The following is a 17,848-nucleotide window of genomic DNA, read 5'->3' on the forward strand; positions in this document are numbered from 1 at the left end:
CTGCTAACAGCCCGTGAGAACACAAGCTGGCCAGCGCGCGGAGGGCCTAGCTGCTCCTCACACACTGCTGGTGGCAGCCCAGCGCGTGCTCAAGCACCTCCCGAAACACACTTTGGCAGTTTCTTAAACGACGCGTAAATCCCATACAATCTGGCAGCTGCGCTCCTGGGCGCTCATCCCAGAGAAATGAGAAGGTTAGGTTTGCACAAACACCCCCACACAGGGCTGAACCACAATCTGACAGCAGTTTAACCAGGAAGGAGCTACTGGGTGAAATCTCCAGAGAACTGTGCCTGTGAAGAAAGCCAGCTTCTGAAGGTAATGTGCTGTGTGGTTCCTCTCTAGAACATTCTCGAAATGACAAAGTAGAAATGGGAGTACAGGTTGGCAGTCGCTGGTGGCTGAGGACAAGTGGGAGGTGTGAGTGTGAAGGGCAACATGAGGTGCCCTCATGGTGATGCAAATGTCCTGTATGTGGGCTTTTCTTCCCGTCACCGTGCTGGCGGGACAGGCACCAGAATTCTACCGGATGTCACCGCTGATGAAACTGGTAGAGGGTGCAGGGGACCACTGTTTTTTATGACTGCAGGGAGCCGCTAAGAATCTCAAATAGAAGCCAGCGGTCCCAAATGAACAGGCTGAGCTCTTTCCTCAGTGGGAGCTCCCGGAGGCTCCAGACTGGCTGGGCAGACCGGTGCTGGTCCCTGCTGGCCCCAGCTTTGCAATGCTCTGCTCTCCCCGCTCCCTCAGCTTGCCTGGGCTGGGCGTCACCAGTTCCTGAGAACTGTCTCTAGCCGCCCCCTCCTTCGGGGTGAAGGACCCCCAGTGCAAATGACAAGCACCCATGTTCTGTGAGCTGGTGCCGCCCCAATGCCTGTGTGCTGGTGAGGCTTTAAGTCCGAAGGACCGGCCTCACTTTCTGAGCTATCACTTTGGAGGCAGAGGGAAACGGCTGGGATGGGGCCCGGAGGGGTGAGGCGGCTCCTCTCTGCTCAGCTCCCTCCGCTCCTGCTGGCGGCAGATGGCAGTGCCTAGTCTCCCCTCTGTGTGTTCTGCCAACAAGTCTCCTGTGAGGGACTGGAAGTGAAAAAGCCTCCCCTTTCCAGCATCATGCAAACGGTTCCCACAACAGCAGTCTGACACTCTGGTCCGGGTTTAAGTCAAAGAGGGGTCTCTTTTGGCCCTGCAGCATCCCCCACTCATTCAAGACCACTGGATGGGCAGGAACTTCCTGGGACAACTGTGATCAATAACCCTAAGCCATGCCCTGAAAACCCACGTCCCCACTGGGACGGTCCTCACACCAGGAGGTTGGGAACTCTAGGACGCAGTCTGTGCTGGGGCTGACCACAGACCCTGAGCAGCAGGCCAGCCAGGTGTGAGTGCACACAAGGAGAAGGGCCCTCTGTGGGTGGCAGAGAAGCTGGGACAGACGGGAAGCTGATTACAGATTTATTACCCATGAGAGAGCAGCCTGCACTCAGAGCTGCTGGCCACCACCCCATTTCTGGCCAAGGTCCTGCACCGAGGTTTGTCTCTGAGCGTCCACCTCCTGCCCGGCCAGCGCCTGTGGCTAGGCCCCCAGGGGAGTCCGGCCCCTGGGCACACAGTCCTCGCTACGGGACAGGTCACTTGGCCAGCTCCTCCGCCACGGCCTTGCGCATCTTGTCCTTGAGGTAGGCTCCTTTCTGCCACTCAGACTTGAGTTCCAGCCACTCGTAGTACGGGACCTGGGGAGGCAGGGCAGATAAGTCAGGGCAGGTGGGGACCCTGGCTCTGCCCGCTGCACTGCACACCACACCCCTGGCCTCTAAGTCCTGAAGGGAGAAGCCCACGGAGCTGCAGGGGCCCACAATTACACGGGATCAAGGGTGGCTTCTAAAGTTTCAAAGTTGTACTAAAAAAACAAGAAACTCGAGAAGAGATTGTGACAGAACCCACAGAGCCCCTCACAGGACAGCCTCTCTCCTGTGGCAGAGGTCGGAGCGGTGAGAACCCGGGGCCGGACCACGGCACGGCACTCAGCGTAAGGCACACAGCGGCACGTGGGCCTGGGCGAGGGGCGCTCTCACCTCTGAGAGGCTCTGGCTGTGGTGAGGGGAGCAGCACCTGAGGCATCACTGTGATACTTAAAAGCCGTGTGACCTTGGGAAAAACACAACCCCCTTCCAAGCTTCCCTTTTCTCAAGGGTGAAGGGGGAACCCCATGACGGCTGACCTCAAGAGCTAGGGTCCAAGTGAGCACTGGTTCCTCCTGTCACCCAACTGGGGCTGGGGGCTTCCCCCCGTGCAGTTACTGCCACCCGACGGATACTCACATCTACCAGCAGGAAGCCAGCGGCCCGCAAGTGGCGCCGGGCCATCACAAAGCGCCCCAGCAAGTCTTTGCTTCGGCTGTTGAAGTTGGGGAACTCCCAGCGCAGGAAGGCCAGCCTGTAGGGGGAGATGGGGCGCGGCAGGTGCTGATGGCTCTCCCAAGCCCTGGGAGGCAGGAGGGAATGCCAGAGAAGAGCCTCGTGCACAGAGCCCTGAGGGCTGTGCTGCCCGCCTACCTCTTGGCCCTGGGGGGCAGCGGCTGGTTCCCAGAGGGTGGGGCAAGATGAGGGGCCACGAAGTTCCTCAGGGGCAGGAACTGACTGTCGGCGTCCAGCAGCACCTCAGCATCTGGGGAGAGCACAGGGTGAAATGTGTCGGGGATCATTCCTCAGAGGCCAACCAGGCTGCAGCCCCCCCCAGTGATGGACAGAGACCCCAGAGAGCAGAAAGGGTAGGTTTAGAACAGCCCCCAAATGGGACTGCTGGGAAAGGGAGGGGGAGGGCCCTCACCCAGAACCCAGCCGTACTGCGTGGCCACCATGAAGCTGCCCTTGTCCACACTCCCCAGCAGTGTCTTCAGTGTCTCCTGTAGCTCATTCTGCAAGGGGGTCACCTTCCTGTCAAGGGCTGAGGGCCTGGGGACCAAGGCTGAGGCTGGCAAAAGGGGACCCGTGTACTCGGGGTGCTCCAGCTGGGCAGTGGCGTTGATATGGAGCAGCTTTTGGAAGGTGCTTTGATCCTTCGGGGACTCGCCACCTAAGATGAGAGGATGGAGTAAGAAGGGAGGGGCAGGCGGAGGGCCAGGGAGAGCCAGCAGCACCCCCACACCCACGTCTCACCCTGGACCCTGGGTCAGGAGCAGCAGAAAGGTCTGCTGGTCACCCACTAGGAGTGGACGCAGGAGCAAATGCGAGTGAGCCCTGACCTGTCTCCTTGATGGTGAGCAGGGCCTGAAGGCTCCCCATCTCCCTCCCTGCTCAAGGCGGACAGAACCAGGCACCCATCCCAGCTACAGCGGTACCTGGGATGGGGCGGGGAGGGGCACGCACGAGGGCTCACCATCACTCAGGAGGGAGGGATGCCCCCACCGCTGCTCACCTAGAAACTGGGTGTGAAGTTCAGGGCGGAGCACAGCCTGCAGCTCGGCCTCCCGCGCCTGCTGCAGCACACACAGGGCCCACACCACGTCCACCTGCACCGCTGGCTCCAGGCCTGCCAGCTCTGACCCCAGCTTCTCATGCACCTGGGCAAGGATGGAGTGGGGTAGAGGAAACAGGCTCTGCTCAGCGGCCACAGACACCCCTGGGCGGGCAGCAGTCAGGGCCATGCTGGGGCCCAAGGAAGCTACGGGGAGCCACCCTGGCTGAGGCACCCCTTATGGAAGGTACCAGAAACCCTCCTCACGCCCTAGGATCAATCTGGAAAGCAGCTGGCTGCTCACTGCCACTCCCACTGGCAGGGACCTGCCACAAAGCAACGTCTCCAGGACTGGGGAGGCGTTTTTGGCCCCAAGAGTAGTTGGAGATTATGAAAGGGGAAGCAGCTGGCCAGCTGGGGCAGCACCCTCTGTGGGGCCCAGGGCCATATCTGGTCCACACACAGGATGCTCTCACCCCTGCAAGGGCACACTTGGCCTTGTCTGCAGGTGTCCGGAGTGGATGGAGGTCTCTGAGCCTCGGCAGGGAATTAAGGAGCACTAGGCAGCAAGACCAGCGGTCCTCCAGCCATGACTGCAAGGCGAGTGAGCCATCCAATGTCTTCCTGGCCCTTGGCTAGCATGCTGGATTTGTTTTGTCCCCAGACAACTGCTAGGACATCTGGCCCTAGCCAGCTCCCTCCACACCCCCACGCCAGGCCTTTTTTCTTAATGCCTCCGCACTCCTTGGGCTTCTCGGCAGAAATCGGGCCTCCTCCCACACAGTCCCGGCTGGGCTGAACACCAGCCTGCAGGGGGAGGGTAGGGGACAGGGAGCAGCGAGCCCGTACCAGGCTGAAGAACTGATCTTCACGTTCTGGGTGGAAGTTCACGCGGGCGAAGGCCAGGAGCATGTTGCACAGGTGTGGCAGAGTGATGCTCTGGGCTCTGTCCAGGACGTGCTGAGCCAGGTGGGTAAGGGAGAAGCGCAGGATGAGAGGGGCCCAGTGACCAGGGTGGCTGCAGGGCCCTGGCCAATGCCCCAGGCACACCTGGCCCTCCCCCATTGGCCCACAAGCCCTCAGCCACAAGGGGTAATTTACACAGGGAAGTGGGCGGAGGGAGGGCCAGACCCTGTCTTCCCAGAGGCAATCACACACACAAAGAGCCCCAGACAACAGCTTTAGAAACACCCTTCAGCCAGCAAACATAGTTTTGACCTGCAAGTAAACCTAAGTGCAAACTTCTCTTTCTTCACAGTTCCATTCTGGGGCAGATGGCAGTTAGGCAGAGTTCTGAGTGTATTCTCAGCCTTGCTGTCTGCACTGCTTCCTGCTACAGCCACCCAGAGACAGGTGAAAACTCCTACGAAGTTCAGCAAAAGAATGGAGGAAACCACTCTCAACTACATTTTCCTTCACTACTGAGTCATGTTGTTTCTCTCCGAATAAGCCATAGGGTAAGAATTCTTTATGTGCCACCAGGACGGCTGTGCCCCCGATGAAATGACCAGGGAGCTGGCTCAAGGTGGGGACCCGACACGGGGGTCTGAGCCCAGGCCTCAGGCCTGCAGCCCAGCTCACCTGGGCAAAGGCCTCAAACAGGGGCAGGTTGAGCCACTTAAGGAAGGCGAAGGACTTGGTGCAGCGGGCCACCTCGCTGGACGTCAGGCTGGGCATGTGGGGCAGCAGGTCTGCGGCCAGGCGCTGGAACACCTGGGTCTGGTGGAAGCCAAGTTTGCCTTGGGGACAGACCACAGGATTTAACTGGTGAGGATGGGCAGGCCACCCTCAGGCCCACCCCTGCACCCCAGCCTGGTCTCAAGAAGTAAGAGCTTCATGTCTGTAACCAAACTTATCCCTGAGGCCCAGCAGAGAGGATCAGGGCCCATGAGTCACAGTGTTTCTGTGGCAGCCTTTTGGGCCAGTGGCTGCCATAGGGGAGGCAGGCACCGAATTTGACACAGCTGCGGCCGAACTCCTCCCGCCCCTCTGCTCCCTGTGCGCAGGGCTCACCGTAGGCATAGGCCAGGTCCAGAAGGATGCCTTTCGTTAGGGAGAAGGGCTTCTGGACCAGGTGGTAAGAGACGGCCCGCAGCAAGGGCACGGACCGCCGGTTCTGAGCTGCCAATGTCACCAGCACCTTCCGCAGCTCTTCAGGGCCAAACTGCTCCACCAGCTCCAGGCACTGTCAACCACAGCCGGCAGGGGTCAGCTCGATGGCCCAAGGGCCAGGGGTCCCATGCAGTGCAGCCCCTGCGAGACAGCAACTGGGCCTGAGCTTACTAAACACAGGCCCCATCTGTGTAGGGTCTGCCCCGGCCTTCACCCCAGGGAGGCCCCGGGCCAGGGGCGCCATGTGTGCAGCCAAACTTATCCCCAGGTCCCAGGGCGGGGGACCCAGGGCCCATGAGCTGCAGCCTTGCTGTGGCAGTCATCTGGGCCAGCCCCCACTACAGTAGGAACAGGGGCTGAATTTGACTTGACTGCGGGGCAGAGATGGGGTGTAGGGCAGGCAGGCATGATGTCTCCAGGAAGCACCAGCAGAAGCCAAGCCACCGGGCGGGCCAACGCCCCACTTCAGGAGCTGCTGGCCAAGCCTTCTCCAGGTTATGTGCAAGATGCAATTTCAGAGAAAGACAAAGGAGCAGGGCTCAGGCTCTGCACACTCCCCACTGAGGATCCTTGGAGCAACCAGCGGGCATGGAGTGCTGCCTGTAGCTGCCTCAACTGCCAGTCCCTTCAGTGCCACGCCCCGGACCTTGTGGACAGAAGCCACCAGGGCTCTCGTCCCCAGTACCTTGTCTTCCAGGCGGTTCATCAGGGGCTCCGAGAGGTGCCCTATCTTCATCATCATGGCCACCACCGTGTGGCCATCATCGATTTCTGTCCAGCGCCGCTCCAGGTGTACCAGCAGCTCGGCCAGCAGCTCCTGGGAGTTCTGCTCCTGCATGTAGGTGGCGCAGGACTCGGCCAGGAAGGCCAGGTGCTTGTACTTGAGCCTGCGCAAGCGCCAGCGGACCTCCTGCTCCACCGAGCGCAGCTCCTTGGAGGTCGGGGGGAGCCCCAGTGAATAGAGGCTTCGGAGCAGCTTCACAAGGGTCCCATGCCAGATGGTGGTAATCTGGGGGGAGAGGACACAAGTACGGTCACACCTGGGACCCCACCCACCCTGTGCTGTTACAGAGGGGGCCAAGGGTCTGAGCTAGACCCGGTACCCCCTCCATTATTTTAACAGGTGCACCAGGCTGGTCCTCACAGCCTGCTTTCTGGGCCCAATTCCCCAGCTTCCGGCAGGCCCGCCTTCTGCTCCAGTCAGCCAGAGCTGTTTGCTATCATGGCAGGAAGTCAGTGATAAAGAGAAATCCTCCTGGAGTTTCCCTAATGCACATGTGACTGGCACGGCCGACTGAGTGGAGTCCCGGCTATAGCTCTGTGTGGCAGGCACGCCTGAACCCTGCTTGCCTGGTACACACAGACCTGAGCCGCAAGCAAATGTGTCAAGTCCAGAGGTCAGGGAGATGTCTGTGGGAGTGTGACTCAGGGTCAAGATGGGACCGTTAGGCCAGTTTGGTCAACTGGCTCATCTTTTGCTTGTGCTGACAATTACAATTTTGAGCTGTTAAAAACATACTGACTTTTCTTTGGAAGGGAAACTGTTGAGACCGAGAAGCCCTATATCCTAGACCCTCTCCTCCAACAAAGCAGTCATAACATAGTTTCCAGGAATGTGGAGCGTCTGAGGAATGCAACAGCTGCGTTAGAGCAGAGACATCGCTGCCAGTGCACCACTGCCCCAAACCCTCCAGCGGTGTGACTGAAGCCAGCCCAGGTGTCCCTGGGGCCTGACTGTGCAAGAAAGCCCTATGATATGTGGGTAAAAGATGCCCCGTTATCACTGAGTCCTGCCCACCCCCAAACTCCCAGTATCGGAGGATGTACGGCTCAGCTGGCTGGCCCGCTGCCACCACCACGTTCTTCTGAGATGCAGGCATCCTTCCATGCTCCTGCGTGCACCAGGTGCCAGTGGAAGCGCCCTGTGCGGCTTCATCACCCCATGCCACGTTTTCCCACCAAAGTCTCACTATGACGGCAAAACCAGAACCTGTGCCTGGATAGTCTGCGCACTCCTGCCCCCTGCACCACAGCCTCCTCGGCCCAGCTCTGTTTCTGAACAAGGGTGACTAAGCTGTTCTCTGCAGAACATCTTTCCAGGCCTCAGAGAAACACAGGAGCCACTCCAAGAGTCCTCTGGCCCAGACTCTAACCTAATAGGAGGCAGTACGTGGTAAGTGCGTGTGGGTCTTGTCATCTGCTGTGCTGAGGCTCTTAGCTCTACCACTCTCCTGACCCCTCATCTGTGAAACGGGGCTACGCTGCCAAGACAAGGAACTGAAATCACACACAAGGGGTGAGGGGCAAACAGAAAAGTTGTTGTGTGGAGGGCTGGGGAGAAGGAAAAAGAATGAATTTGATCTCAACATCACACGAGCCACCAGGAGTTCCTGTTCTTTCTGTTCATTTCCCAGATAATAGGAGGACCCTTTAAAAGAAAACTTGGTGCCCCTGTATATTTCTAAATACTCTGTTGCCTGTTCATTATTGGCTTGTAATTTTGTTACAATGTCCAGTCTTGTCTCTAAAGCTTCCTTCAACTGTGTGCATGTAGAATGTTCAATAAACAACAACTAGAATTAGTCTTAGAACAAGAAGGGACGTAATTAACATCATTTTTCTGAGTTCATCTTGACAAGAAATAAATTTGTGCTGGGACCCCAATACATACTCAATTGGAACGAAAAGTTCTGCAAAGTAACACCTCCCTTACTACGTGGGAACTGTTTTCTCTATTACCCTATCTCATTAACAGTTGGCCACATCCACTACTCTCAAAACTTGCAGTTTGGAAAGACTCATTTAGTGCAACCCTTCCTTGAGCTGTGAACCCCCCCATCATCCCTGACAAGTGGACACGGGGTTTCAATGCTAAGTGACAGAAGCGCAGCTTCGCCCCTCCAGCGCAGGCCAGGGGAGTGAGTGAGGGCCAACGCAGCCTGAGTGCAGGTCTGCACCTCCTTTCTGTGCCACGGGCCCTCCGGCATCAGCAAACCACATGGTGCCTGCCTGAAGGGAGCACTGCCTCACACTGAACAGAGGCTGGCTTGAGATCTGCCCCACACACCCATACACCCACACCCACACCAAGTCCCTTCTCTCCACGCTCATCCTTTAAGGAGCTGACTAGCTGGATCACACCCAGGCCCCTCAAGCTTCTGAGATCCTCCATCATTCCTCATCTCCTCCAGCTTCAAGACTGTGTCCACCATCACTCAGACACTGGAGCAGGGGCCATGCAGGACTGTATGGCGAGGGGGAGAAAGCACACAAGGCACCGAGAAGAAGCAGGCTCGGTTCCTGAGCTTCTAGTTACTGCATCCTCCTGGCTGTGTGCAAGATGAGGACAGTAACATTCGCCTATCAGGGTTGTTGTGAGAATTAACAGGATGGAAAGCACATTAAAGCACTCTGGAATCTACAAAGTGAAAAAATATCACAGGATGTTGAGGGTCCAAGTGTACAACAGAGCTCCGGTCTATACCTGGAAAGTGACTGAGTGCTCTGGACCCCAGGCCCTCTGCTGTTTTCTGCTGGCTGAACTCTCGGAAAACACTGCAGAACCCACCTGGTTGTTGACAAGATGGACAAGTTGCTGAAAGCGGGCATCCTGGATGAGCAAGGCTTTGTCTTTTTGCTTCTCAGACAGCAGGCGAGAGAGCTGGATTAGCATGAGGGCTGCGTGGTTCTGGTGCAGACAGTGACCGCCACCAAGTAGCTCCAGGAGCTCCTCTGGCTGGGTGGCCTTCTCGATGAGCTGGTCCACCTCCTGGCGCTCTGGGTAGGGAGTAAACACTCGTTCCTTCTCCAGAAGCTCTGATAAGGACCTTGGGAGGTGGGAGCTGGGTGAGGTAGCGGAGGAAGTCAAAGTCTTATGGGCTACCCTGGCAAGTCTCAGCTGGCTGGCTGGAGTCACAGCAGGGGCTAGACGGGTGGCCTCTCTCAGGAGGCACGTGCATCGCTTCACCAGGCGAGCTGCCATGGTGGCCTCGGTGGCGGGGAGGAAGGACTCCTAGCAAGTGATTCCAAAGCCCTGGAGAGAAAAAGGAGAGAGAAGGGGAGTGGTGCAGGGGCAGTTCCTGACTCCCAAACAGAGCAGAACAGAACAAATGAAAGGGAGTCAGCCACAGTTTCCACAAATCAGCCTGACCCTCTCCTTTCTGCTGTCCACATGCACGCAACAGCATTTTCCAAAGCAAAAACCTCAGACGGTTTTTGTTTCAGTGTAGAATGTAATGAGATCTCAAAACGCAGAAGCACTACAGCTTAGGTTGGAGAGTTTTTAGTCCTGGTTGCGGAATCACCTAGGGAATGGTTCAACACTTCAGAATCCCAGGCCTGGCCCAAGACTTCCAGAGTGGGAGTCTTTGCAAGCAGGGCTAGAACAACACATCTTCTTTCTTTTTAATTTTTTTTGGGGGGGTGTAATTAGGTTCACTTGTTAATTTTTATTTTTAGAGGAGGTACAGGGGATTGAACCCAGGACCTCGTGCATGCCAAGTATGCACTCTACCACTTGAGCTATACTCCCTCCTCCTTTCTTTTTAATTTTAAAAAGCATCCAGAATTAAAAATTATTGACTTACAGAGACAAGACAGAATATTTTAGACTATTCCTGGAAAATCCTGGACATATAATCTGTATATATCACAGCTTCTGTGCATACATTTTAATGCCTATAGATATATAAATGAGCCTCTTCAACTCAAGTTACAGTATTACATCACCTGCTAAACACACACACACAACCCCCCCCCCCTTCTAAGGGCAAAACTCCTGAACTAATCGTAGAAAGCACTTCACAATATGGCCCAGAATTGTACTCCCAGTTTTACCTCTTTTTCCTCCCTGCAACACACCCTCATTCTAAAGAAGCCGTGCAATTTCATTACACCTTGACGGGGCAGGCGGGGCAGGGCAGGGCACGGGAAGCCCTGCTGCCTCGTTTTCTCACCCTTCACCACAGGGCTCAGGAAATCACCCTCCATCTTTCCACAACCCAGACAAAACGTTACCTCCTTCAAGAATTTGTTACATATCCTGATGCTACTGCTTTTAACAATTCTGTCTTGCTCACCAGTCTGATTTAATGACCTGGGTGAGGCATGCGACCGGAGCACCACAGAAGGTTAACCTGGGTCTCCCTCCCACCAAAGCAGAGAGCCTGTTTGATCTTCGATTTCCTAGGATTTGGTCTGGGACATTTTATTTTTACATGAACTGATTAGTGCAGTTGTAAAAAGTCTGGACTAACTGTACATAAAACAAAAAGCCCAGAGGAGGAATACTGGCCCAAGGAATATCCACCATCCACAGAGCCCCAGCAGCGGGGAAGCACTGGAAACGTTCCCGGCTGAAAACTGCCCCTCGAGCTACGAAAGAAACACGTTCAGAACCCTAACTGGATTTATGGAAGCATCAACCCGGAAGTTTAGTCCTCAGAAGCGAGAGAGAACGACCCGTACCAAGGCCTGCACGCGTACACCCGGAGGGTCAGTCAGCGAAGGGCTCGCAAGTCTCCATGCGGGATCTTGGAAAGGGGGCGCGTGCGCATGAGCGAGCGCGGCTCTGAATTGGGCCCGGCCCGGCCCCGGCTCCCCACCCCAACCCCCTGCGTCCCAACATGTCCTCCAGGTCTCCTTCCCCGGCCACGCACCCCTGCCTTCAGGACCCACACTCAAGACCCTCTTCCTCTGGCCCCGAGACCTACGACGCCACTGCCGCCACTGCCGCCGCGACCGCCGCCCCTGACCTCCATGCGCCCCAGCTCTGTCCTCGGTCCACGCCTCGCGGCGCGCTCGCTTACGTCAGTCGGAGCGCCGCCGGAAGCAAGACTCGCTGCCCGCCTCCTGGCCGGAAGTCACTCCCGCTTCTTTTTTTCTTCTGGCTGGGTACCGTCTTTGCTGAGGGCTGGAACTACGTGATGGCAAGTGAAGTGAGAGAAGCACTGGGCAATTTAGGAAAAATGGGAGGAGGGGAAGAAAAAAGAGCCTAGAAACGAAGACTGGAAGGCTTGCGAGACCCCTTTGTCGCTGGTCGGTGCTGCTCCCCACCCCCGGCCCCCGCCGGGCTCGCACCCTCTCACGGGCTCTAGAGAAGCCGGGCTGTAGATTGCCCAGGGCTGGGCTCGGCTGTGACCACCTGGGGAGGCCGCTCGGCTCAGGTTTGTGGAAATATAGCACAATTTGCCTAGATCTTGCAGTTTTTCGAAAAAAAAAAAAAGAACCTAGGATTCTGGAATTTTTTGTACAGTCTCCTGATTTTTGACTATTGACCTTTAATTATAAAAGAATTAAATTGAGGGATAAGCCAAGCAAAATGTTTCTGAGGTCTATGTATGGACTCGATTAATTTTTCTTCCAGCACAACTTTTTATTTTCCGTGGAATTAATAATTGAATTGCCTTGTTTTTTGGTTTGATTAAGATTCCATTATTCACAAAATCAACCCCAAATCCTTCGCCAGTTGTCTGAGTCTCTCAAGATGTTAGGACACTTTAGGTATGTCACCAGTTTAACCTACTGAAGAAGTCTCTGAGACTTCTCCAATGTGGAATACCACCACTTGGTGCAGGTGTCATCCTGGGAAGGCCCTTTGCCATGTCCTCAGTGTTGCTTTTGCTTCTCCTGTTGCTAACTCTAATTTCCAGTGTCCTTTGTCATATTTCTTGGTTTATGCCCTTGTTCGGGTGGAGCACATTCTCCAGTACCTCTTTGAGAAATGATGCAAAGGAGGTCAGTTTTAAAGGCCTTGCAGGTTTAAAATGACTTTACTGTATTCCTCCCACTTGATTACTGGTTTGGCTGGGTATTTTGGAAATTATTGTCTGATTTTGAAGGCTTACTCCGTGAATCTCTAGCTTTCTAGCTTCTCAAGTTCCTGAGGAGTCCAAAAATTGTGTGTGAGATGCTCGTTCTCCCTTCTTTCTTCTTGTGTTCTTTCCTTCTCCCCTCCTCCCTTCTTTTCCCTTTGTCTTTTACAAACATTTAAAACTTTTTAATTAAAATATTTTAAAAATTGTTAAAAACATGTGTCTTCTCATGCCTAGGCTTCTGATGTTTCACATTGATGTTCCTTGCCTGAGCACACAAAGAGCTCTCAGTCTAAAAAGCCGTGGAATTTGTTGTTTATTTCGTTGAATATTTCCTCTCTTCCACTTTCTCTATTCTCTCTTTCTGAAACACCTAGATTTGAGTCTTGGCTCTTCCGGTCTGATTCTGATTTTCTGTGATTTTCGCATCTTGTCTCTCCTACTCTCCATCTGTCTACCTACCTATTTATTTATTTAGTTTTGCTTTACTTTCTGGGAAGGTTCTTCAACTTTGGCTTTTAAATCCAAAATTTGATTTCTGCTGTCATCCTTTTGTTTACCAAGAGCTACATTTTGGCTTTTTAATGTTACTTTTTTTATAATTTTTTTTTATCTTCTGTGATTGTAATATTTTCTCTTCTCTGTGTGAGGATTTTGATGATAGAGATTTTTTTCTCCTAAGTTTTTCTTCTCCCGGTAGAGTTGCAATTATTTTTTTTTCTTATGTTGTTATTGTTTATATTGTTTTGGTTTCTATCCTCGGATATCTGCTCATGTTTAAGAATGGTGGGAAGGAACTCTCATCCATTGCTGGTGGGAATGCAAAAAGGTACAGCCACTTTTGAGGACAGTTTGGTGGTTTCTTATAGAATTAAACATACTCTTACCATATGCAATGAACTGAATATTTATGTCTCCCCGGAATTCATATGTTGAAACCTAATGCCCAGCGTGATGTATTAGGAGGTGGGGCCTTCGGGAGGTGATTAGGTCGTGAAAGTTGAGTCTTCCTGATGGGATTAAGTGCCCTTATAAAAGAGACCCCAGAGAACTCTCTTGCTCCTCCACCTTGGAGAACACAGGGAAAGGCGAAACTGTGGAGATAGTAAAAAGATCAGTGGTTGCCAGGGGTTGCGGGGAAGGAGGGATAAATAAGTGAAGCACAGGATTTTTAGGGCATCAGAAATACTCCTTTTGATACTGTAATGGTGGATACCTGTTTTTACACATTTGTCCAAACCCATAGGGTGTACAAGACCAGAAGTGAACCCGAATGTAAACTGCCGACTTTGGGTGATAATGATGTGTCAAAACACATGTACCACTAAGGTAGAGGATGTTGATAGTGGGGGAGTGTGTGTGTGTGTGTGTGTGTGTGTGAGAGAGAGAGTGAGTATGAAAACGGGATTTATGGGAATGCCTGTATTTTGTACTCAGTTTTGCTGTGACCCTAAAACTGCTCTAAAAAATACTAGTTAAAAAAAGAAATGAACAACTGGACGTGGGTGAATCTCAAAGCAACGATGTTGAGTGAAAGAATTCTTACAACTGAACAGTAAAATGCAATTACCTGGTTAACATGTGGTCAAATAATTTGAATTGACATCTCTCCAAAGAAGATACACAAATGTTCAACAAACACATGAAAAGATGCTAATCTTTTGCAAATTAAAACCACAGTGAGGTGCCACTTCACACCCATTTAGGATAGCTGAAATTAGAATAAAACAAAAGCCCGGAAAATAACAAGTGTTGGTGAGGATATGGAGAAATTGGAACACTCATGTATTGTTGGTGGATGTGTAGAATGGTGCAGCTTTGGAAAACAGTTTGGCAGTTTCTTAGAATTACTGCGTGACTCCTAGGTATATACCCAAGAAAATGGAAAACATATGTCAACACACAAACTTGTACGCAGATGTTCATACAAGCATTATTCATAAAAGCCAAAAAGTAGAAAGAACTCAAATGATAACCAAGGGACGAGTGAACAAACAAATGTATATTCCTAAAGTGGAAGTCATCCAAAAATAGTACAGATGGAACCTGAAGATGGTATGTTAAGTGAAGGAAGCCAGGCTGATGAGACCACATGTTATGTGATTTCATTTACATACAATGTCCCAAAGAGGCAAATCCATTGACTCAAAAGTTGATTAGTGGTTTCCAGAGGCTGGGGAGATGGAGGAGTGTGATGGGGGAAGACTTAAGGGTATGGGATTTCTTTTTGGGAGGGTAAAACTGCTGGAATTAGATAGTTGCACAGTTAACTCAGTGTATGAAGAATCACTGTGCTCTACACATTAAAGAGTGGGTTTTATGTTACGTGAATTATACCTCAATAAAGCAGTTATATTAAAAAAAAAAAAACAGTGGGCTAATAAGAAGGAACTCTAGCCCATGAGTAGAGCATATTGTCAGTGTGCCCTGCTGTCAGGCCATTTTGTGGGGTAACTACTGCTGTCATTTTTTTTTTTTATGTCCTTCTTCTTGGGCTGGTGAGACTTTGTAGAGGCATTTCCAGAGCTGCCGACAGTTTGGGAGCCTGGTTGGGAAGGACAACTGGGTGGGAGGAGTGGGTGGTCTCAGGTTTGAGCACACACACGCTTTCTTAATCATTGTTGCTGCAGAGCAAATGACCCTGATTGTTTTATCATGCTGGTGGATGTTTTGAGGATGGCTTGCCTCTGCTGCACATGACTGGGGCCTCAGTTGAATAGCTAAAAGCCAGAGACAGCCTAGGGAGAGCCCATGTGTGACAGCCTCTCTTGCTTGGCTCAAGGGTTCGACTGAGTGCTCCAGCAAACAAGGGAGGCCCCTCTGGCTTTCATGGCCAGACTCCAGAGGCACGTAAGGCCTACACTCTCCATTGATGGAAGTGATCATGGCCCCATCTAGACTCAAGAGGGAGTCTCCAACCCTGCTCTCGAGGGGAGGATGCCCAAGGATTTGGGGCTCCATTTAGAACTGCCATAGTCACTCAAGAGGGGACCAATGCCTGTTGTGGAAGAAGCTTCTCCCTTTGTGAATACTGAGCAATCTACCGGTCCTGCTCCCCAGGAACCTTTCTCCCAACGGTTTCCATCATCTCATGATCCTTGCCTAGATTAATGATTACTTTGGGTGTTGCTGTAGTCCCCTTGCACCTGGTTCTTGCACTTCTGTCTTCCCAGCTGTCATCCTGAAGCACTGGATGGCCAGCATCCTGGAGCTGGTGGCAACGTCGCCCTCGATGACCAGCAGAGCTGCATCACTTGCCATGTGCAGCTGGCTGTGTGTGGACACAGAGTTCAGTGCCTCTGGGTTGTTGACCACATCCCAGGATGTGCTACCAGACCTGGCTGAGGAGCTGAGCCTGTCTGAAGCCTGGTCCCAGACACCATCAAACTGGCACGGCCTCACCACCCAGCACCAAAACCTCGCACACATGGCTGAAGGAGCCCAAATGCTGCCCTTAGCAAATTCTACTAAAAGAATCAGATCCACAGCTGCTCCCGATGCCCCAAAACACATACCTCACTCTGTCAACTCCAAGTGCCTTAACAGGATTGGCAAATCCATTCACAGCCCTGCTGCTCTGACTGGGAGACTGGGGCCCAAGAAAGGGGTGTGACTCCCCCACCCCATTAGCACCCACCACCCTGTGTAGGAATTATGATCCTTTTTCCAGATGGGGAGACGCAAGGCGCAGGACAGCAACTGCTGATCCAGTGCCCCCAGCTAGGACTGGAAGACATACACATTAGTAAGGGCCATACTTCTTCCTGGAATTCAGGGAAAATGCCTCCTCCTTTTTTCTCAGGGCATTTACTCTAGAAAACCTGTAGTTTCACGTGCTTCCTTGTCTCTTTAAAATGCATGTACCTTCTTTGGAAGACGAGCCTTCCCCCAGCTTTGATCCGGGAATGCTCTCTGGGCATCTCTTTGAAAGGAGGTCGCACCCCCACCTCCAAGTTTCCCTGGGAGGTGGGAGCCTAACTTTGCTCTTTCTCCAGATGGAGATCATTAGCAAATGCAGGTGGCTACCCAGACCTGGTGAGTGGGAGTGAGCAGTGTGACAGACGGTGCCATCAAGCCTCCCACTACAGGACTAGTTTCTGATTCTCTTGCGAACACAGATGGTCAGGTTAACCTGGCGTGAAAAGGGTGACGCTCCTTTCTGCTCTGCCGTTTCTGTGTTGAGCACAGAGTTCTGGCTTAACGTTTATTCAGTAACACATCTGTCTTCTCTCTCATGACTTTGGTGAAGAGGTTTTCTGGGTTGGCAGGAGATTTTGTTTTTAATTATATTTCCCCACAGTCTTGGCTGCCGTTTGTCAGGAATTCTGCAGGCAGCTGTGCCAGCCCGGAGGCCCCACCTGCTGTCTTTGCCCTCCAGTCTCCATGGGTCTGGGGTATCCTTGAAGCCAAAGGTTGGCACACAGCTCTGCCAGGAGGTGGCACCTTTGAGGCTCCCTGGGCTGGTCTTTAAGGGGCTTCTCCAGCATGAGTTTCATCCCCCCCCCCCGCATCCCTGCCTGTTTCTCAGTCACTTCTCCCTGGGTGTCAGTTTCTAGCCACAAAGAGGAACGTAATGGGGAGCAGATTGCAGAGGGGGACACCTCCGTAGGCTGCATGAGACACAGATGTCCCCTCTTTGCCTCCGTGGGCAGTTTGAATCTACGCCGTCCTGTCAGCCTCCTAATGCCTGCCAGGGAGCAGTGGCCTCCAACGGTGGCAAGATACCCGGGGCCTGGGTATGGGGCTAAGGCTGTTCTCTGCAGCAGCTCCCTGTTCTCTGCAGCAGACCGGAGTGATCTGTGTCAGGAGAGCTCCCCAGGTCAGGCAAGTTCCAACCCTGGTGCCCCGACTCGTGGTGCTGTGTCTGTGGTAGGAACAGCCAACCCCCTAACCCTGCCACGGGATTGGGCGGCTCTCAGCAGGGCAGGGACCTTGGGGACATGGCCCAGGCACTGCTCTGCCAGCTCCAGTCTCCCATCACCTCACAGAGCCAGGTGCTTCCCAGGCCTCCCCTGGGAGCTGCTTAGAAATGCAGAATTCCAGACCTTCAGAATTAGAATCTGCATTTCAACAGGATTCCTGGAGACTCAGGTGCACCCCGAAATCAGGAAGACCTGCAGCCACACCCAGGGGTTCTGGACTTGCCCGAGCTGGTGAAGACAGCGTACAGGCCCTGCCTGCCTTTCTGACTCAGCAGGTCTGGGTGGTGCCCCACAGGCACCTGCCGCCTGCAGCGGACGCTGCTGCCCATGTGGGGACCGGACTTTGGGAACCGCCCTAAACTGGCTGCACTTTGAGTCACCTCAGGTGGCAAATTGGCCTGGATATAGGTGTTTTTAAAGGATTGGACTGTCAGAAACGTTCTCACCTGGCGTATAGGTCCCCCAAACCAGGCTGTCCACTCTGGTGAGATAACTAAATCTGGTCTTTGTCCCCGGCACACGGCTTCAAAAACTCATGCAATTTCCTGA

The 17,848-nt window shown here is 53.3% G+C and overlaps 1 protein-coding gene and 2 non-coding genes across 7 annotated transcripts; all 3 read right to left on the reverse strand.

Annotated features, from left to right (window-relative positions):
- Positions 1-1,439: 1,439 nt before the first annotated feature.
- TBRG4 (transforming growth factor beta regulator 4) lies at positions 1,440-11,381 on the reverse strand. Of its 5 annotated transcripts, none has more exons than XM_015250286.3 (11): positions 11,319-11,381; positions 9,134-9,598; positions 6,251-6,574; positions 5,467-5,638; positions 5,035-5,192; positions 4,303-4,413; positions 3,415-3,559; positions 2,827-3,072; positions 2,553-2,664; positions 2,319-2,433; positions 1,440-1,730 (listed from the first exon to the last, which is right to left on the reverse strand). In XM_015250286.3, exons 2-11 carry the CDS (start codon positions 9,545-9,547, stop codon positions 1,629-1,631), a joined length of 1,899 nt encoding a protein of 632 aa, XP_015105772.1. In that variant the 5' UTR covers positions 9,548-9,598; positions 11,319-11,381; the 3' UTR covers positions 1,440-1,628. The 5 variants fall into 5 exon arrangements, with proteins under 5 accessions (XP_015105772.1, XP_006217198.1, XP_015105773.1 ...); XM_006217136.4 differs by having other exon boundaries at positions 11,277-11,379; XM_015250287.3 differs by having other exon boundaries at positions 11,223-11,353.
- LOC116281371 (small nucleolar RNA SNORA5) lies at positions 5,288-5,422 on the reverse strand. The gene has a single exon (XR_004190818.1). It is a non-coding gene; the product is annotated as a small nucleolar RNA SNORA5 (small nucleolar RNA).
- LOC116281373 (small nucleolar RNA SNORA5) lies at positions 5,806-5,941 on the reverse strand. Its single transcript, XR_004190819.1, has one exon. It is a non-coding gene; the product is annotated as a small nucleolar RNA SNORA5 (small nucleolar RNA).
- Positions 11,382-17,848: the final 6,467 nt, after the last annotated feature.

The sequence above is a fragment of the Vicugna pacos genome, chromosome 7 (assembly GCF_048564905.1).
Source record: "Vicugna pacos chromosome 7, VicPac4, whole genome shotgun sequence".
Taxonomy (NCBI): domain Eukaryota; kingdom Metazoa; phylum Chordata; class Mammalia; order Artiodactyla; family Camelidae; genus Vicugna; species Vicugna pacos.